General features: G+C 38.5%; 1 protein-coding gene and 1 long non-coding RNA gene across 2 annotated transcripts in view; one reads left to right on the forward strand and one right to left on the reverse strand.

Moving 5' to 3' along the window:
- Positions 1 to 19378, reverse strand: part of LOC135222700 (insulin-like growth factor 1 receptor) — a 272373-nt gene that overhangs the window by 41858 nt on the left and 211137 nt on the right. The window contains exons 4-6 of the mRNA XM_064260887.1: positions 18463 to 18599; positions 9797 to 9986; positions 9319 to 9418 (exon numbers count right to left, since the gene is read on the reverse strand). Of these exons, the coding sequence (XP_064116957.1) occupies positions 9319 to 9418; positions 9797 to 9986; positions 18463 to 18599 (427 nt within the window). The remainder of the gene's footprint in view (positions 1 to 9318; positions 9419 to 9796; positions 9987 to 18462; positions 18600 to 19378) is intronic.
- The window catches only part of LOC135222701 (uncharacterized), a 347322-nt gene that overhangs the window by 2490 nt on the left and 325454 nt on the right, over positions 1 to 19378 (forward strand). The gene's annotated exons all lie outside the window — the stretch shown is intronic.

Here is a 19378-nt window from a genome sequence, read left to right on the forward strand (position 1 = left end):
TGTGCATGTGCTAATACATATCGTTAGGTTTTCCGACAGTCCATGTCTTCAAATACAAATAATGCGTGAACTAATGATAAACCGTAATTTATGCTTAGACATTTTACTGCTGAAAGTGTCGAACCTTGTTTAGTACATTCTTTTTTTTTGTTTTTGGGCAGAAGAAAGATGAATTTTGAATCGAAAGACGAGGCCTTGTAACGAATGGTTAGACATTTAAAAAGACTTCATAACGAATCAGAGCTAAATTTCAGATGTATGTGAAGCATTGTTAAGACGATGTTATCTTCTCTTGGTCAGCTGTTGAAAAGTCTGTATCATTGGGTATTCAAAGGACGTCTCTACTCCTGCAGCATTGGACCATAGGAATATTGTGCTCGTCGCGTTCAGACATATATTTTTCAGTCTGGCCATTTGCCTTTGGAAAGCTCAAGAATAAGAATAAGTGTAACAAATTTTACAAACATATATATATATTCAAGGATTTAAAGGCATGAGATTACCAGCCATCGCCCTTGACCATTTTGTGTAGAGAAGGATGTGGGGAAAAAAAGCGGAATCGTAGATTATGTGTTGCACGGAGGGTAGTTTGATGTTTGCAAAAGATCTGGAAGAGGAAAACAGGATCTTGGAAAGCTAAAGTTGGAATGAACCAAGGTATTATAAACACAACTTGAAAGTGAGTGCTAGGAGATGAAGTGAGAAGAATTGATAGAGTGACCGATGTAGAAATACAAAGCAAACTGGATAAAACACCTTTGAATATTGTCAGAAATTTAAGTCACAGTCTTTTGAAACGGTTTGGTCATCTTGGGAGAATATGTTGTTGGAAAGGTCTGTAATTAGGAAGTGCAGATGAGGGAGGAGGGGATCGATCACCTAGATAGTCCAGGATAGAGGAACATTGTAACGGAAGGTTTTTAATCACGAGGTAATTAGACACTGCTCAAATGGCATATTTAAATTAGGCTTTGTATGTAGAGGGTTTCGACACTGGAGGATGGCCTTTTTGTGAAAGCATATGAAGTTTCTAATGATGTGGGAGTTTCATCGTCTTAAAAGCGTATATATATATATATATATATATATATATATATATATATATATATATATATATATATATATATATATATATATATATATATATATATATTGTGCATTTATTTCTAATAAGTGGATTCAACAAATTTTCACACGATAGTTTTTTGTCCGAGGTACAAGATCCTTTTATACTGTCGATTGAAGTCTCCAGTCGCAGACGTCTGGTCGGTAGGTAACTGGGAAAATGTGGTTCTAACCTCATTCTTAAACACGCTAGTGAGAGAGAGAGAGAGAGAGAGAGAGAGAGAGAAACATGTAATTATGTCGCTTGATGTAATTGCTACGATCTCAGTCAGGAGAGAGAGTTATTTGACCGAAAATTTTGCGATCATGTAAAAAAAAAATAATAATTAGTAGAGATTAATGAGAAAATCAAGTAAAAAAATACACCTAGAATAAAGTTTAGGCTGGTAAATATGTGAACCTCAAGTCATTGTAATACATTCAACCTTGCATATTTGTCTAGTGCCCTTGGGCATGAAAATCCCATTTGTGCGGTGTCTTTGTTATTATTATTATTATTATTATTATTATTATTATTATTATTATTATTATTATTATTATTATTATTTCTTTTGGTTTATCACAGTCCTCCAATTCGACTGGGTGGTATTTATAGTGTGGGGTTCCGGGTTGCATCCTGCCTCCTTAAGAGTCCATCACTTTTCTTACTATGTGCGCCGTTTCATGGATCAAACTCTTTTGCATGAGTCCTGGAGCTACTTCAGCCTCAAGTTTTGCTAGATTCCTTTTCAGGGATCTTGGGATCGTATCGTACAATTTCCACTGGCATATCCCTTATCCTTCTTATTTCTATTTTCATGTCTTGACACATCCATTTTTTCCCTCTCTCTCTCTCTTTAACTCTGGTGTCCCATGGTATTGCGACATCAATGAGCGATACTTTCTTCTAGATTTTGTCAATCAACGTCACGTCTGGTCTATTTGCACGTATCACCCTACCTGTTCTGATACCAAAATCCCAGAGGATCTTTGCCTGATCGTTTTCTATCACTCCTTCAGGTTGGTGCTCGTACCACTTATTACTGCAAGGTAGCTGATGTTTCTTGCACAGGCTCCAGTGGAGGGCCTTTGCTATTATTATTATTATTTTTTTTTTTTGCTCTATCACACTGGGTGGTATTTATAGTGTGGGGTTCCGGGTTGCATCCTGCCTCCTTAGGAGTCCATCACTTTTCTTACTATGTGCGCCGTTTCTAGGATCACACTCTTCTGCATGAGTCCTGGAGCTACTTCAGCCTCTAGTTTTTCCAGATTCCATTTCTATTTTCAGGTCTTGATACTTATCCATTTTTTTCCCTTTCTTTCTCTTCAACTCTGGTGTCCCATGGTATTGCGACATCAGCGAGTGATACTTTTTTCTAGATTTTGTCAATCAACGTCACGTCTGGTCTATTTGCACGTATCACCCTACCTGTTTCTGATACCAAAATCCCAGAGGATCTTTGCCTGATCGTTTTCTATCACTCCTTCAGGTTGGTGCTCGTACCACTTATTTCTGCAAGGTAGCTGATGTTTCTTGCACAGGCTCCAGTGGAGGGCCTTTGCTATTATTATTATTATTATTATTATTTTGCTCTATCACAATCCTCTAATTCGACTGGGTGGTATTTATAGTGTGGGGTTCCGGGTTGCATCCTGCCTCCTTAGGAGTCCATCACTTTTCTTACTATGTGCGCCGTTTCTAGGATCACACTCTTCTGCATGAGTCCTGGAGCTACTTCAGCCTCTAGTTTTTCCAGATTCCATTTCTATTTTCAGGTCTTGATACTTATCCATTTTTTCCCTTTCTTTCTCTTCAACTCTGGTGTCCCATGGTATTGCGACATCAGTGAGTGATACTTTCTTCTTGATTTTTATTATTATTATTATTATTATTATTATTATTATTATTATTATTATTATTAATGCCCTTGCAAGGGCAAGGAAATTTCCATCTGTGCAGTCACTTTTTTATTATTATTATTATTATTTCGGACCACGTGTAGATTACTTATATATTACTTTATATTGCTGCAGGAATATAAAATTCTCCATTTAGCATAGCTATTTGCGTTTCATAAATGTTAGAGCCATGTCAATTTTGTAAACCCCACAAAGAAATGGCGTAGTGAACGCAAAGGGGGTTTTGACCAGAAAAAATGCTTCAAGTTGCCTGTCACACGTGTTCTTGCTTCAGAGCTAGAGAAAAGCAAATGCCCCAAAATCGCTATTCTTTAATAAATACTTCTACTCACTATAACTTTGGCCTCAGGTTTGGTTCTTCAGGACAGGTTCCAGTACGAAATCAGATATTTCTGGGGGCTACATTCCAGTGGAAATGAGTCTCTGGAAGACATTACCTTAGTGTCCAGACCAACCGGTCACTTTTTGTCAGTCTATGTCCTCCAGTCTGATTGTATAACATTTTGAGATGTTATCTCTCCCGTTCCATGTCGCCTCTTTTTTATTTTCTTCGTTTAATGGAGGTCACTCTGATATCTAGCATTTAGCGCCGTAGGTGGCCATCGGTTGAGACTACGCAGACAAGATGAAGTCAAAGATTAAGAAGACTTTGTTGTCTACCGGAAGTTCTGTATTGTTGTCCGTCCACTTCATCCGAATCCTCTGTCGTTTTGAAGAAAGGCAACGGCTTTTCTTCTTCTTCTTCTTCTTCGAAACCCAATATGGATACGGGTCATGACTCGCGTCAATTAACTTCTGAGCAGGACCCCCGTGTCTCATAGGTGACCCAAGGTAGGCCCGGTCCGTGCGTGAGTCGGTGTAATACACGAAGTGTTATACACATGCGCTCATGTCTCGCCTCTCTCTTGTCTCTCTCTCCCTCTCTCTCTTACCGTGACTAATGAAGACTTCTCATTTCCTTCCTGGGGTCAGGAGGGTCTCTTAATGGGGTACATTGGGCGGGGGCGGGGGTGGGGGGCTAAATTTCACAAGTCATTTTTGTCGGATATCCATTTTTTATGACCACCCTTCCCATTCTTCCATCCGCTTTCCTACCAAGTTTATGCTTCCTTTTGGTTTTTTACCGTTCAAGGTCACTGTCTGTCTTTCTCTCTTTCCTGTCCAACAGTTCCTTTGAAGACCTTGGGTTTTCTTTGCTCGATAGATAGGGATAAAAGTGCCTCAGTGGCGTGATCGGTATGGTCTTGGCCAGCCACCTCGGTGGCCGCGAGTTCGATTTTCGGGTATTCCATTGAGGAGTCAGAGATGTGTATTTCTGGTGGCAGAAGTTCACTCTCGACGTGGTTCGGAAGTCACGTTAAGCAGTTGGTCCCGTTGCTGAATAACCAGTGGTTCCATGCAACGTAAAAGCACCATACAAACAAACAAGATAGGGATAAAGTTGATCTTTTCTAATAATTCAAGTTCAGCCCATTGACTGAGACGAAGTCCCGAGAGCTTCCACTCACACAGGAAAAGTTCGTTCAATATCGGTCAATCAAGCGTTGGAAATATTTAAGCTTTAATTTTTTCTTCGGAATTGTAGCTTGAAAGATGCCTGGTGTATGTATTTTATACTTGGATGTTGCTGTCATCGAGAAAAAAAAAGTTTTTATAGCTTTTCTTAAGACATAAACTTCAACAGAAATGCCATAGGAAAGATCCAAGTAACTCGTGTTTATTATTATACTTCAAATCTGATTTTCATTCGTAAAAGTACTGCTCTATTTTGCAGATAAGTACATTAAAAAAAAAAAAAGTTAGGGAAAGACCTTTCCCGTAAAGGCTCAGTGCACGATTTGGAAAATATATATTCCCACGAGTCTGAAGAAAGTCAAGAATCGTTTACGACTACTTTTCAGAAGAAGGACAGTTCGTCACTTGCAAGTGATTCTATTCAGAGGACGAATAGGAAGGAGGTCAACGAAAACACAAATATCTATCCTAGATTAGAGTATGGCAATAGAGGACCTTCCTCGGTAGCTCTATCGCTAAGAATTTCCAGCATTATCAGTTCCTAACGAATGAACCAAGCGCCTCGGTGGCGTGATCGATATGGTCTTGACCTGCCACCTCGGTGGCCGCGAGTTCGATTCTCGGGCATTCTACTGAGGGGTCAGAGGTGTGTATTTCTGATGATAGAAGTTCCCTCTCGACGTGGTTCGGAATTCACGTATAGCCGTTGGTCCCGTTGCTGAATAACCACTGGTTCCATGCAACGTAAAAACACCATACAAACAAATTAACGAAAGAACCAAAGCCCTACCCTCTCTCTCTCTCTCTCTCTCTCTCTCTCTCTCTCTCTCAACCATACCACAAATTTCACTTGTGCTTAGGAAATTATACGTGCATCGTGAAGACCAACATTTAACTGTCAAATGCGTCATGTCGAAATATACTTTGCAGTGCCTCCCGTAAATCTTCTTACAGAATTACTGACCGACTGATGAGTGGCCTGTTTGTGGAGCGGCACGCGGGAAGTATAGTATCTTACGAAGGCTCAAATGGAGAAGCCCTTTGCATTTCGCGCCATTCTGTGCGCGTGTATGTCTTTGTGTGAGCGAAAGCGACTCTGTAATTTGCTTTCCCGGAAAGCGGATTATTGTCATGTACGCTCCCTGGTCGGGTGTTTACATATACGTAAGCGCGTGCATGCTTGGACATGTAAATATATATGTATGCATGGATGTATATATATATATATATATATATATATATATATATATATATATATATATATATATATATATATATATATATATACTTGCTTCTTTTTATTTTAAAGATATTTTTGCAAAATACCAAAAAGGCTAAAATGTGAATACTGCCACGTTCTACGTCTAACTTTGGTTATATATATATATATATATAATATATATATATATATATATATAGAATATATATATATATATTTATATATATATGTGTGTGTGTGTGTGTGTGTGTGTGTATTATATGTGTGCATGCTTGTGTTTGCGTGTGTGCATATGCATTTTCGTGTTCCGTAACCTCGAGCTGATACCGGAAAATGCGCAGTTTTATGCATCCACGTGTATATGTTATAAATTTTCCTGCGCTCGGAACAGTTTTGCTTCTAATAATTACATAATAAAACAGTAAGAAAGGTGTCATAAAACTGCTCGAATCACCGAGTACAATCTGCAGGTTTATGAATACAATTCCGAAAATTGCACGTCCAAATATTGCTTTTGTAAATATGGAAAGAGCTTTCTCCCTTATTTTGTGACTAAAATTTTATGCCTCCTTATATGTGATATTAAAATAATATCTGTTAATTTTATAGTTTTTTGCAAAGCTGTTTTAACATATTCATTTACTCTGGAACTGCCATGTTAGCCCTTGGCATTTATTCACCAAATTTGTGGAATATGTTGTGAATGAAACCAAATTACAGAATACTTTGTATTTTTTGACGTTGAAGGTGCCTGCGTTTGTTTTAATATTGTGCCTATTTTTATTGGGACTGGCAGGTGGGAAAGGTCAAACTTGATTCTTGAGGGGTAACGATAATGTGACATTTTAAGTTAAGTTACATTTTGTGCCCCAATTAGGACCCTAGTTGAAAATAACAGATGTGGGATAGTTACAGCCTTTATAGAGTTCAAAGCATCACTAAGAGAGAGAGAGAGAGAGAGAGAGAGAGAGAGAGAGAGAGAGAGAGGCGGGGTCTCACCACTAAACGTTCTTTGTGGGGGATTCTTCATCTACAGGTAATCTTGGTTTGTGCGAATGTTATAAACTGCTCCAAGGAAGCATTCTTTCCCCGAAGGATGTTAACTTTAATTCTGCTACAAGCAAGTACTTTTTTCTCAAAGAATGTTGAACGTTGCTTTTTTTCCCTCAAGGAAAGGCTTTTTCTCATAGAATAGTTAGTTTCAGGTAGCAATTGATCACTTTAGAAGGTTGGCCGATGGATTAGTGTGCGATCAGTTCTCAAACAATAATGGTAGGTGAAGGATGTCATTTAAATCTCCTCCTTGTCTGTTAAAGGTTTTGTCCTGAACCCACCGGCAAGGAACTTGCCTGCCCAGACCACAATGCCCACTCGGTACCAAACGCTTAGGGTTGTTTGCTGGAACATACCTGGAACCGTGGTGTAAGAATTTCATTACACCCTGATGTAGTCTCCTTGCGTTTTGATGCATTTCTATCTATTTATTAATTTATTGTTTCATTTTAATAAGTGAGATTTCTTTCTGTATTTCCGTTTACCTTTTCTTCCTAATGAACACCAAATTCTGTGGAAGCTTGATTTTCAAGTGAGTGGCCCCTGTGGACTTGTTCCTTGTGAATAAGGTTCGGTTCATCTGAATAATAATAATAATAATAATAATGATAATAAAGAGGCTGGAACCACCAGGCTCAGCCGTCGTGCTCTCCACGCCGAGTTATTGCGTTTACCAGCCTTCCCATAAGACCAGCTAAATGTACCAACAAACTATGGTAAGAAAACTTGTTGATTGTTTATATCTGTTGTGTAATTTTTTTTACAGAACAAGTCCCATTTCCAAGATGTGCAGTTCACATATGCAGAATTTTACTTGGCATCACAAAACGGAAGCGTTGTTTATTTATTTATTTATTTATTTATTTATTTATTTATTTATTTTGTAGAACAAGACCAATTTCCAAGTTGTACAGTCCACGTACATAGAATTTTACTGAGGTACTTGTATGATAAATGCCCCTGGGGATCTAAGGGAAGAGATACTCTGGAGGTTCACGACTTGCGCTGTCAAGAGGTCGCGCTAGGTTCACATTGTATAGTACCTTGAGCGGAAAAGCTTTTCTGATCGCCCATCACCGAAAGTTGATTTTAACGTTTGATTTGAATATCTTGTAACTGACTTTGCTGGTATTTTAATTCTGCAGAGTAGTGAAGTTGAATGGGAAGCACACTTATTGAAGTTTTGATTAGTTTTGTTGTAGACAAAATAAATTCGGGTAAATAAGTTTTATCTGTTTCAAGATATTGCAGGAGTTGTGATGTGTTCATTCTCTCTCTCTCTCTGTCTCTCTCTCTCTCTCTCTCTCTCTCTCTATTCAGGCGTCGCGTATGTGTTTATATATATATATATATATATATATATATATATATATATATATATAAGATATATAATATATATATATATATACCACACATACGTATATGTATATGTGTGTGTGTCCCCAGATGTATTTATCGGAAGCAGTAGAGATCTTGAAAAGTGCCGTATAGAAATAAAAGAGGTATTTGAAAGGAAGACTTCAACTCCAGGAAGCGACGAAGTTCGTGCAATGTGCGTAGGGGTTCAACGCGCTGTTGATGAGCCTTTTGGGCAGGTGTTTGAAAGCGTTAAGGTTGCGAATGAGTTCCGCACCAGGAGTCAACCACGGTTCATCAGTTAAAGTATGTATGCGGCAGCGATCTTTATTTGGTCTTTCCTCTAGTCACCCTTTTTTAGGGAACACAGCAGCTGTGTATCCTTGTAGGGGCTTAGTGCCGTCAGTGGACCTCAAGCGGTGCACTGTAGGCATTAATTAAGGTTCTTTGCAGGGTGCCTTCGGTCCCTAGCTGCAACCACGTTCATTCCGTATACTGTACCGCCTTTTATATTCTTTCTTCATCTTACTTTCCACCCTCTCCTAGCAATTGATTCATAGTGCAACTGCTTTGAGGTTTTCCTCCTGTTACAACTTTCAAACCTTTAACGGTTAATTTCCATTTCAGCGCTGAATGACCTCATAGGTCCCAGTGCTTGGCCTTTGGCCTATGTTCTATATTCAACTCTATATTCAGCAGGTGTATATGCAAATACAGTATTCAAGAAGATTAGTCTCTCGTTCATTATTTCAAACTGATCAAGTCAAGATTCTGAAGTAGACTCGTGTCAACGAATGGGTAGAATCTGGTGTACAAGTTTACATGTGCTTAAGTTTATTCAATTGTTTATTAAATTTTTTTTACGAGAAGGCAGACATGGGTTACTTTCTGTTTCCATATCAAGTGTCTCTCTCTCTCTCTCTCTCTCTCTCTCTCTCTCTCTCTCAGTTTTGATTGCTTTCCGGCGGCATTAAATTCAGTAACCGTCTCTCTCTCTCTCTCTCTCTCTCTGCTTTGATTGCTTTCCAGTGGCAGTAAATTCAGTAAACCGTCTCTCTCTCTCTCTCTCTCACCTTTGGTTCCTATCCAGTGGGGTTAAGCGTAGTCAATCGAATATAAATACAATAACACGTAAATGCTCAACTCACGATTCTGACAGTGATCGGGTCCCCAGCAACGCGTCTTTTCTCCATAGACTTCGGACTTGCCACATTTTGCCGTACAGTTCTTACAGTCCTGTTTGTTGCGCTGAAAAAAAAAAAAACTACTTTAAATATACAGTATTTTTTACAGTTTTTTTTCTTAAGCTTTGATAAATAACAGTGAATTGGAATGCTGGAGAAGGGCTCTTGCGATTAATACAAACATCAAGTGTAGAAATACATTTTATTTGTGTTTATTATCAAGTATGGCTTCTGTAGTCAGAGGTACTATTTTTAGCGAAAATTTTCTTTTTCCTTATTTTTAAAATTGTGGAATTATCGTTTAGCAGGAATCATTTAGAAGCTATTTTTTATTTGAGATTAATGGAGAAGAAAATGATTTGTAAGGCTGGCTGGATTGAATGACAACATCGCTTCTTAAAAATGTAGGTGGGGTGGGGAGGAATCTACAGAAACGTCGTACCTTGATTATGTTTTCCATGACGGGGTTCTTAGTGACCTGTCCCCAGTCGACCGTGTCGACGTAGCAGAGCTTGGGATTTCTTTTGATCATGACAGCTCCTCGTAGTATCGTGAGGTTGGACAGCCCTAAGTACTCCAGATCCTGCACGCGGTAGATCACGAGAGCGTAGTTGTATAGGAGCGTGGATCCTCTGTGGGAAGGATAGAGAGAGAGAGATAGAACAAAAGAACTATAGTTCTCGAGTTGCTCCTCTTGTTATGACATTTCCTTCGTACACAAATGCAAAGCTCCCTTCATTGCATAGAAGCTAAATCCCTGTAAAAAGAACTCAGGTTTATTAGGAAACATGCAAATTAATTTAGATATTCGCTGTTTGTTCCTATACAAATGCAAACCTTCCTTCTTTACATTGAAGACACACCTATGAAAAGAACTCAGGTTTGTACTGTAGGAAAAACACAAATTACTTAGAAAATGTGCTATAGTATTTTTTTCTGTCAAGAATTATCTTATTACTCATGCTGTTATGTCTCAGGCGTAGAAATACTTGGGCAGTCATTTATAGTCATTCCGTCACGCACATTATTTCTTTAATTTTTTGCGCTATGTATTTGATCCGATTTGATTGCATAGTTGAGCAAAATCAGGTTTAAAGGTCCATCTCTCTCATTTTCTCCCCGTCTGTGTGAAAGGCGACCGCTTCACGTGTGGCTGTCATGGTGCCACGCTGCCAAACCTCGTCATCACAACTGTGGCTGTGATGGTGCCACGCTGCCAAACCGCGTCATCACAACTGCGGTTCATTCTCATCGTGAATGAATTATACAAATATGAATCGATACACTTTTCCTGTTTTTGTATCTGTTCTTTCATCTGTTCTTAGAACGATACAACCTTGTGACAGAGGAGAGAAAAGAAAATACATCCGTCTAGACTTTCCTACTTAAGAACATTTCCTTTTTCAGCGTATTACCGTAATTTCAGCTATATTATTGACGAAGGAACTGAATACGCCGGACTTCTCTTCTGTGTATCTTGAGCAAGAAGCCGGAATCGGGGAAATCGTCAGTTAACCGCCTCTGGATGAGGTAGTTGAAATATCGAAGAAAATACAGGAAGGAAGGCTTCGATGGTATGGACACCTGTTACGAAGGTAGGAACGTCATGTTGGAAGACATACGATGGAAATGGAAGTGCGGGGTAGAAGGAAGTAGGGAAGACCAAGAAAGAGATGGCGTGATCGTGTAAGGGAAGATATGGCATTGAAAGGTATAAATGAGAACGAGGCACAGGACAGAAATCGATGGAGACGACTCATTCACAATGGCGACCCCATATAAAAATGGGTTTAAGCTAGGAAGAAGAAGAGGATGAGGTGGCCCAGCCTTAGGATTTTCCCAAGAGCACGGCCCTCCTCTCTCTCTCTCTCTCTCTCTCTCTCTCTCTCTCTCTCTCTCTCTCTCTCTCTCTCTCTCTCTTTATGGTCACCTTTCGGAGGCTGTCATCTCCGCTTTCTTGGGCGGCCGCTTCACAGTAAGCCCCCTTCTCTCTCTCTCTCTCTCTCTCTCTCTCTCTCTCTCTCGATAAATCTTTCCTATGTCGTGCTCGTGCAATTTTTGTATTCTAATACAGTGCAGCATTCGAGTAATATATATTATTTTTTATCTTTTACAGCCGAATTATAATGGAACTTCGGGTGTCTGGGTGATGCTTTAACATTAAAACCTCAGTTCTTTGTGGTTTAGGCATCATTTAAATCATCTTTTCTAAATAATTGTTATTTTATTTTATTTCTTTTTTTTAATAGGTATTCTGTTCTGTCAAAGCTTTGCATGAATAGTCAGTCGTAGAGTTTGATAGTAATGATTATAAAAGTGCCGCATGGGTTTATTGTTTCAAAGTTGTGTAGTGTTTTCACGTTGCATGGAACCAGAGGTTATTCAGCAACGGGACCAACGGCTTTACGTGACTTCCGAACCACGTCGAGAGTGAACCTCTATCACCAGAAATACACATCTCTCACACCTCAATGGAATATCCGAGAATCGAACTCGCGGCCACCGAGGTGGCACGCCAACACCATACCAACCATGCCACTGTGGCGCTAGCATGGGTTTAAGACCAGTATATATAACTTAGGAAGTTGTAGATGGTGGAGGACAGAGGATGGGCAGGTCTTACATCTAAAACTAAGAGATATTTGCGTAGTGAAAAAGCCAAATGGAAGGAAGCTATCAGGTTACTGAATATCAGGTGCTCACCTGAGCAGCCACCGCCGCGACAATTGGCCCTCTGGGTCATTATTAGCTTTCCGAAAACTGTCGCTTCCAGGGACGATGACACGCCTACCAGAAGTAGGACAAGGGACTGATGGTTGCTTCGGGGTGATAACATTCATAACTGTGTTGTAATGACATTGATTGTGCTGAGGGCATCTTTTCGAGCGGTAAAATTCACGATTGTGTTGGAATGATATTGATTGTGCTGAGGTCATTTTTTTTGGAGATACTTTTGGGTAGATATCAGTTGTTATCTGAAATAACTGACTTGGTAGGACTTTCCGGTTGCAAGTTGCAATTTTGCTTTTTTTTGGAGGGGGTGGGGGGTGTGGGGGAGGCTTAGCAGAGCACTTGTGTGATCACCAGCGCGTTTTTGTGTCTACACGTTAAGTTCAAAGGAAATGGCGTTGTATTTGTGCTAAAAAAATGAAAGCTATAACCGGCATCTATGTAAACTTGTAAAGGAACGCATTTAACCAAAATTGTTGATCATTATTTGCTTAAGATATCAAGGAGGAAATTTATTGTGACATCTCAAGAATATTTTATTTTAAATGTAAAGTCTTGACCTTTGAGGTTATATTATTAGGTATAACGGTGGTTTTTATATGAAATATAACATATTATTTTACTGGCCACATCGAATAACATTATTATCGAATTTGCGTTACAGATTAGTTTGTTTTCCATGTGTTGTGAATTATGGTAAATCTAAAGAAATTATGCGCTTTGAAAATACGTAACACTCCCTTCTTACAGAACAGCACATCTACTACTCTTAATGGCATTCTCTTTACATTTCAACTATATTTTCCTCTATTTATTCATTTTTATATTTTATTTTTAATAAGTGGGATCTCTTCTTCCTGTATTTCCCTTGACCTCCTCTTACTTCCTAATGAACACCGTATTCTTTGGAAGCTTGAATTTCAAGTCAATGGATCCTGTGGGATTGTCCCATCTTCTGAATAATTTTCTGGTGATAGAAGTTCACTCTCGACGTGGTTCGGAAGTCACGTTAAACCGTTGGTCCCGTTGCTGAATAACCACTGGTTCCATGCAACGTAAAAGCACCATACAAACAAACATCTTCTTAATAATAATAATAATAATCATAATAATAATAATTAATAATAATAATAATAATAATAAATCTTCACTTGCAAGTAAGCGGTACTGTCAGTAGTACTGTCAGTTCAGGTGGTATAGCAGTAAGCTTTGCTACTTGAAATACTTTTTTTTACTTCCCTCTTAAAAGGGATGTACTTTAAAAGAACATTAAGCCTTTATAGTGGACCTTCTGTTTCATCTCCAGTTGCCAATTAATCCCTAGGACTTTGAAGATTTCTGATTTCTTGACGTTTGTTGATGGTCAATTAGACGTTGCCCGCCTGCTTACGATGGATATTGAGTTTATTGGAATATATCTTAAGGGCTACCTGTTTCCCAAGAGCACCAGTGCTTCTTGATGGCTGTTACTTTTCCCCAAATTTGTAATTATAACATGTTTGCATTTCGTACGTGTTTAGAATATCCAGAACACGTTTTGCCATAAATGAATTATCGTGTGAAACTAGCTTATTATTTTACTTAACAGTATTAGGTTATACTAAGAATTAATTCGTAGGTTGAACTTATAAGATCAGCACCTAGGGCCGCCCCCTCCTCCCCCACAACCAAGTGTAGACTAGGGAGAACCTGACAGTGTCTGCTGATGACTCAGCAAGTGTACCTACTTCCCTACCCCTCCCCCCAACCCCTAATTCCCCCACCCTTAGCTGAAAGGGACAGTAAAGGAAGTTTTACTTGTGAAATCAGCTGCTCTATAAGCTTGGCTTTAACTTGGGACCATCACACTATGAAGTTCCGTTGAAACAAACCAACTAATATGCCACGACCCTTGGCTTGGCTTTAATTGTATGTCTATGAGTATTTTGTTGTGTGCAATAATTGAAGGTGAAAAACGTGCACGGTTACCATTGGCTTTGCGGAAACATACGGCTTTGGGTACTTGTGTATAAATGTATAATGTGAAAATTAAGATTATGTTAAAGAGGAAGCACGGTCCAATTCTTTCCACGTTTATTGAAATAGATAGAATATGGTGTTATCTAGTAAGATCAAAATAGCTTTCTGTTGCTTTTGTTGAACACTATACTATATATATATATATATATATATATATATATATATATATATATATATATATATATATATATATATATATTTATTATATTTATATGTATATATATATATATATATATATATATATATATGTATATATATATATATATACATATATATATATATATATATATATATTCATTTTGGATAAGAAGTTTAGTGGTGCTGTACAGTATCTTCTACTACAGGTGTTTCTGAAGCAAAGCTCCCTCATTTGCGAGTCCGTGACTTCACGAACGAAATATTCCCCATTTAGTTTTGTGGCGATAAAGAGCATCTAGCCTCGAACACTCCCAACAGTTTTTCATTTCAAAATCAGACGGATTCTTGAGATTTCTTCTGAATTCCAAAAGTCTTTGTGTTGCAGCGAAGACGAAGATTCATCAAGTTTGCGCGCGTAACCTGTCATGTTTATCTGATGACGAAGCATTGCGTAATGAGGATCAAGACTGACATTGGCTTTAGTGCAGAATGGGAAACAGTACAGTTACTGATGGCTGTTGCCTCCCTGGGCAAACCAATGATGCTCATTATTATTATTATTATTATTATTTTTTTTTTTTGTCCTCTCAATCAGTCCTCCAATTCGACTGGGTGTATTTATAGTGTGGGGTTCCGGGTTGCATCCTTCCTCCTCAGGAGTCCATCACTTTTCTTACTATGTGCGCCGTTTCTAGGATCACACTTTTCTGCATGAGTCCTGGAGCTACTTCAGCCTCTAGTTTTTTCTAGATTCCTTTTCAGGGATCTTAGGATCGTGCCTAGTGCTCCTATGATTATGGGTACGATTTCCACTGGCATATCCCATATCCTTCTTATTTCTATTTTCAGATCTTGATACATATCCATAATTCCCTCTCTTTCTCTTCAACTCTGGTGTCCCATGGTATTGCGACATCAATGAGTGATACTTTCTTTTTGACTTTGTCAATCAACGTCACGTCTGGTCTATTTGCACGTATCACCCTATCCGTTCTGATACCATAGTCACAGAGGATCTTTGCCTGATCGTTTTCTATCACTCCCTCAGGTTGGTGCTCGTACTACTTATTACTGCAAGGTAGCTGATGTTTCTTACACAGGCTCCAGTGGAGGGCTTTTGCCACTGAATCATGCCTCATTATGTACTGGTTCTGTGCAAGTGCCGAGCATTCGCTTGCTATGTGGTTTTATGGTTTCATTTTTCGTATTGCACTTCCTACATATGGGAGAGATGTTATTTCCGTCTATCGTACTTTGAACATATCTGGTTCTTAGGGCCTGATCTTGTGCCGCTGTTATCATTCCTTCAGTTTCCTTCTTTAGCTCTCCCCTCTGTAGCCATTGCCATGTGTCATCGCTGGCTAGTTCTTTAGTCTGTCTCATGTATTGTCCGTGCATTGGTTTGTTGTGCCAGTCCTCTGTTTCTGTTTGTCATTCTCCTGTCTCTGTATATTTCTTGCTCTTCGTCTACTTTTATTAGTCCTCTTCTTTCCATGCACTATTGAGCCACTCGTCTTCACTGGTTTTCAGATATTGCCCCAGTGCTCTGTTCTCGATGTTGACGCAGTCCTCTAGACTTAGTAGTCCTCTCCCTCCTTCCTTTCGTGTTATGTATAGTCTTTCCGTATTTGCTCTTGGGTTGTAATGCTTTGTGTATTGTCATATGTTTCCTGGTTTTCTGATCTATGCTGCGGAGTTCTGCCTTCGTCCATTCGACTATTCCTGCGCTGTATCTGATTACTGGCACTGCCCATGTGTTTATGGCTTTTATCATATTTCCTCCGTTGAGTTTTGAATTGAGTATCACTTGAGTCTGCAGATATTCTTTCCGTTATGATCGTGTCCTTCATCTCTTGGTGTTTTTTATATCCCCTCCTTCCATTATTCCCAGGTATTTGTATCCAGTCTCATTTATGTGTTTGATGTTGCTCCCATCTGGTAGCTTTATCCCTTCAGTTCTCGTTACTTTGCCTTTTGTATGTTGACTAAGGCGCATTTTTCTATTCCAAACTCCATCCTGATGTCTCCAGATACAATCCTTACCGTCTGGATTAGGGTATCTATTTCCTTGATGCTCTTACCATACAGCTTGATGTCGTCCATGAACATCAGATGGTTGATTCTGTTGCCTCTTTTCTTGAGTTGGTACCCGGCATCCATCTTCTGTAGTACTTTTGTCATGGGAATCATGGCTACTACGAAGAGTAGTGGGGACAGTGAGTCGCCCTGGAAGATCCCTCTCCTGATATTAAACCTCTGCTAGTCTTATTCCAGAGCTTGTAAGTATTGTATTTTCCAGTTGCGCATTGTATTTTTGAGGAAGCTGATGGTGTTTTCCTCTGCCCAATATATTTTCAGGCACTCTATTAGCCATGTGTGTGGTATCATGTCGAAGGCTTTCTTATAGTCTATCCATGCCATGCTTAGGTTGGTTTTCCTTCTCCTACTGTTCTTCATTACCATTTTGTCTATCAGGAGCTGGTCTTTTGTGCCCCTACACTTCCTTCTGCTGCCTTTCTGTTGGTGGGGGATGGTGTTTGTCTCCTCTAGGTAGTTGTATAGCCTTTCACTGATGATACCTGTTAGTAACTTCCATTATTGGTAGGCACATGATAGCCTGTAGTTACTGTAGTTGTTATTAGTTATTATTATTATTATTATTATATTATTATTATTATTATTATTATTTAAAAAAATAAGCCCACGAAATCACTTGAGTATAACTTGTTTACTTGTATTTGCATAGATGTTGAGTAAATTGATATGTAAATACAAGTAAAGAAGTTATATTCAGTCATTTTTTTGGGTTTCTTTTTACATCTTCCAGAAGAAAACTGAAAGACGTTTTTGTTTTGTTATTATTATTATTATTATTATTTTTTATTATTTTTTTTTCTCTATCACAGTCCTCCAATTCGACTGGGTGGTATTTATAGTGTGGGGTTCCGGGTTGCATCCTGCCTCCTTAGGAGTCCATCACTTTTCTTACTATGTGCGCCGTTTCTAGGATCACACTCTTCTGCATGAGTCCTGGAGCTACTTCAGCCTCTAGTTTTTCTAGATTCCTTTTCAGGGATCTTGGGATCGTGCCTAGTGCTCCTATGATATGTACGATTTCCACTGGCATATCCCATATTCTTCTTATTTCTATTTTCAGATCTTGATACTTATCCATTTTTTCCCTCTCTTTCTCTCAACTCTGGTGTCCCATGGTATTGCGACATCAATGAGTGATACTTTCTTTTGACTTTGTCAACCAACGTCACGTCTGGTCTATTTGCACGTATCACCCTATCCGTTCTGAAAATACCATAGGTCCCCCCCAGAGGATCTTTGCCTGATCGTTTTCGTATCACTCCCTCTGGTGGTGCTCGTACCACTTATTATTATTATTATTATTATTATTATTATTATTATTATTATTATTATATTCAGAAGGCGAATCGTATTCATGAGGAACAAGCCCACAAGGACCATTAACTAGAAATTAAAGTTTCCAAAAAGTATAGTGTTCATTAGGATGTAAGACAAGATAAAGGGAAACACAGAGAGAAGTGAAATAATTTAATAAATAGACAAAAAATATATTAAACTTAAACTGCAAGGAGAATGGCGGCATTAGCGCGTTCGATTAGTTATATGTATGATATGTAACATCAATACCTAGTGATCCCCTGTTGTGCTATCGATTCCCTAAGATTTGAAAGCTTTTTCCTGCTGTTATGAAGAAGACTGTAACTTATTATAGGGGGTAACGTGACTGTATAATATGATAGATTGAAAACTGCTCTTCATTAGTAGTTTGTTGTGAAACAAGACTCATGGAGCATTCATAAAAAAATGTCTTGTAGAATTGACATGAACGAAAGCTCAAATGTCGTAGGGTATGAATGCTGTAATGACAATATCATTGTATTAATGTGCTTAAGTTCATATGGGAAGACCCAAAATTATTCTGTAACTTTGAAAGCAGGTTTTCATAGAATAAAATAGCCACGTAATTGTGTTTGAGAGAGAGAGAGAGAGAGAGAGAGAGAGAGAGAGAGAGAGAGAGAGAGAGTTTAGATAAAAATCACGAGACGGTGAAGCTTATGAAAAAAAATTGGCAAAGGACTTATCTTAAGAGATCACAACATTCGCAAACTTTGTAGTAATTAGCAGCAGATTTCACGAACTGGGAGGAAGATTAAATTGGGTTAGAAAGCAGCTACTAGACATTACCCGATAACAGCGAGACTTGGGAACATGTGCGAGAGCGAAGTGAGACGGCTGACTCTCGTCACCAGAAGGTATTTGGTGATTTCCCGTAGGTGAAGGAAGCGGAAGCTGTTGAGGACCTGGGCGTTGCTTCCTTCGTCCTGGCGGAGAGAAAGCCGAGATTATTAAAGGTGGAACCTGACGTCAATAGAGGACATGCTATATTTCATGTGCAACTTTGGATATTACGAATTTTTCACTTTAGATGATGTCGTCAACCTAGGACATGTTATGTTATATGCAACTTTGGATATTTTGAATTTTTCACGTGAGATTGGATGTCGTCATATTGGATATTTTATATTTCATATGAAAGCTTTGTTTTCATATATATTTTGTACGTTAGATTGGTTGTCGTCAGTAAAGAATATTTTATATTTCATGTGTAACTTTGGTTATTATATATATTTTGTACGTCAGATTGGTTATCATTAAGTTATAGGATATTTTATAATTTCAAATTTAACTTTTGATATTATCTATCTCACGTTAGAATGGACGCCGTTAATACAGGATATTTTATAATTCTTTTGATTTTTTTATGTATATTTTTCACGTTAGAGTGGATACTGTCAGTAGAGGGTCTTTTATATTTCATAGCTTCGTTTTGTGTGTTCAGTACAAGATATTTTATATTTCATATGCAACTATGGTCATTATATATTTATAATACGTTGCATTGGAAGTTACCTCTGTATTAAGTTAGAATTGGTGTTGTTAACTATTCAGTCTGTTAACGTGGATTTTAAGTGCTTCGTATGTTACCACAAGTATAATGCATTTGAAAAGAATGTCAGTAATCTGAGGACTTCCGCGAACAAGCATGGTATTATTGCAAGGGGAAAGATCCGAAAGAACTCGGAGAATGACACTGCAACTT

Source organism: Macrobrachium nipponense, chromosome 8, assembly GCF_015104395.2.
Source record: "Macrobrachium nipponense isolate FS-2020 chromosome 8, ASM1510439v2, whole genome shotgun sequence".
NCBI lineage: Eukaryota > Metazoa > Arthropoda > Malacostraca > Decapoda > Palaemonidae > Macrobrachium > Macrobrachium nipponense.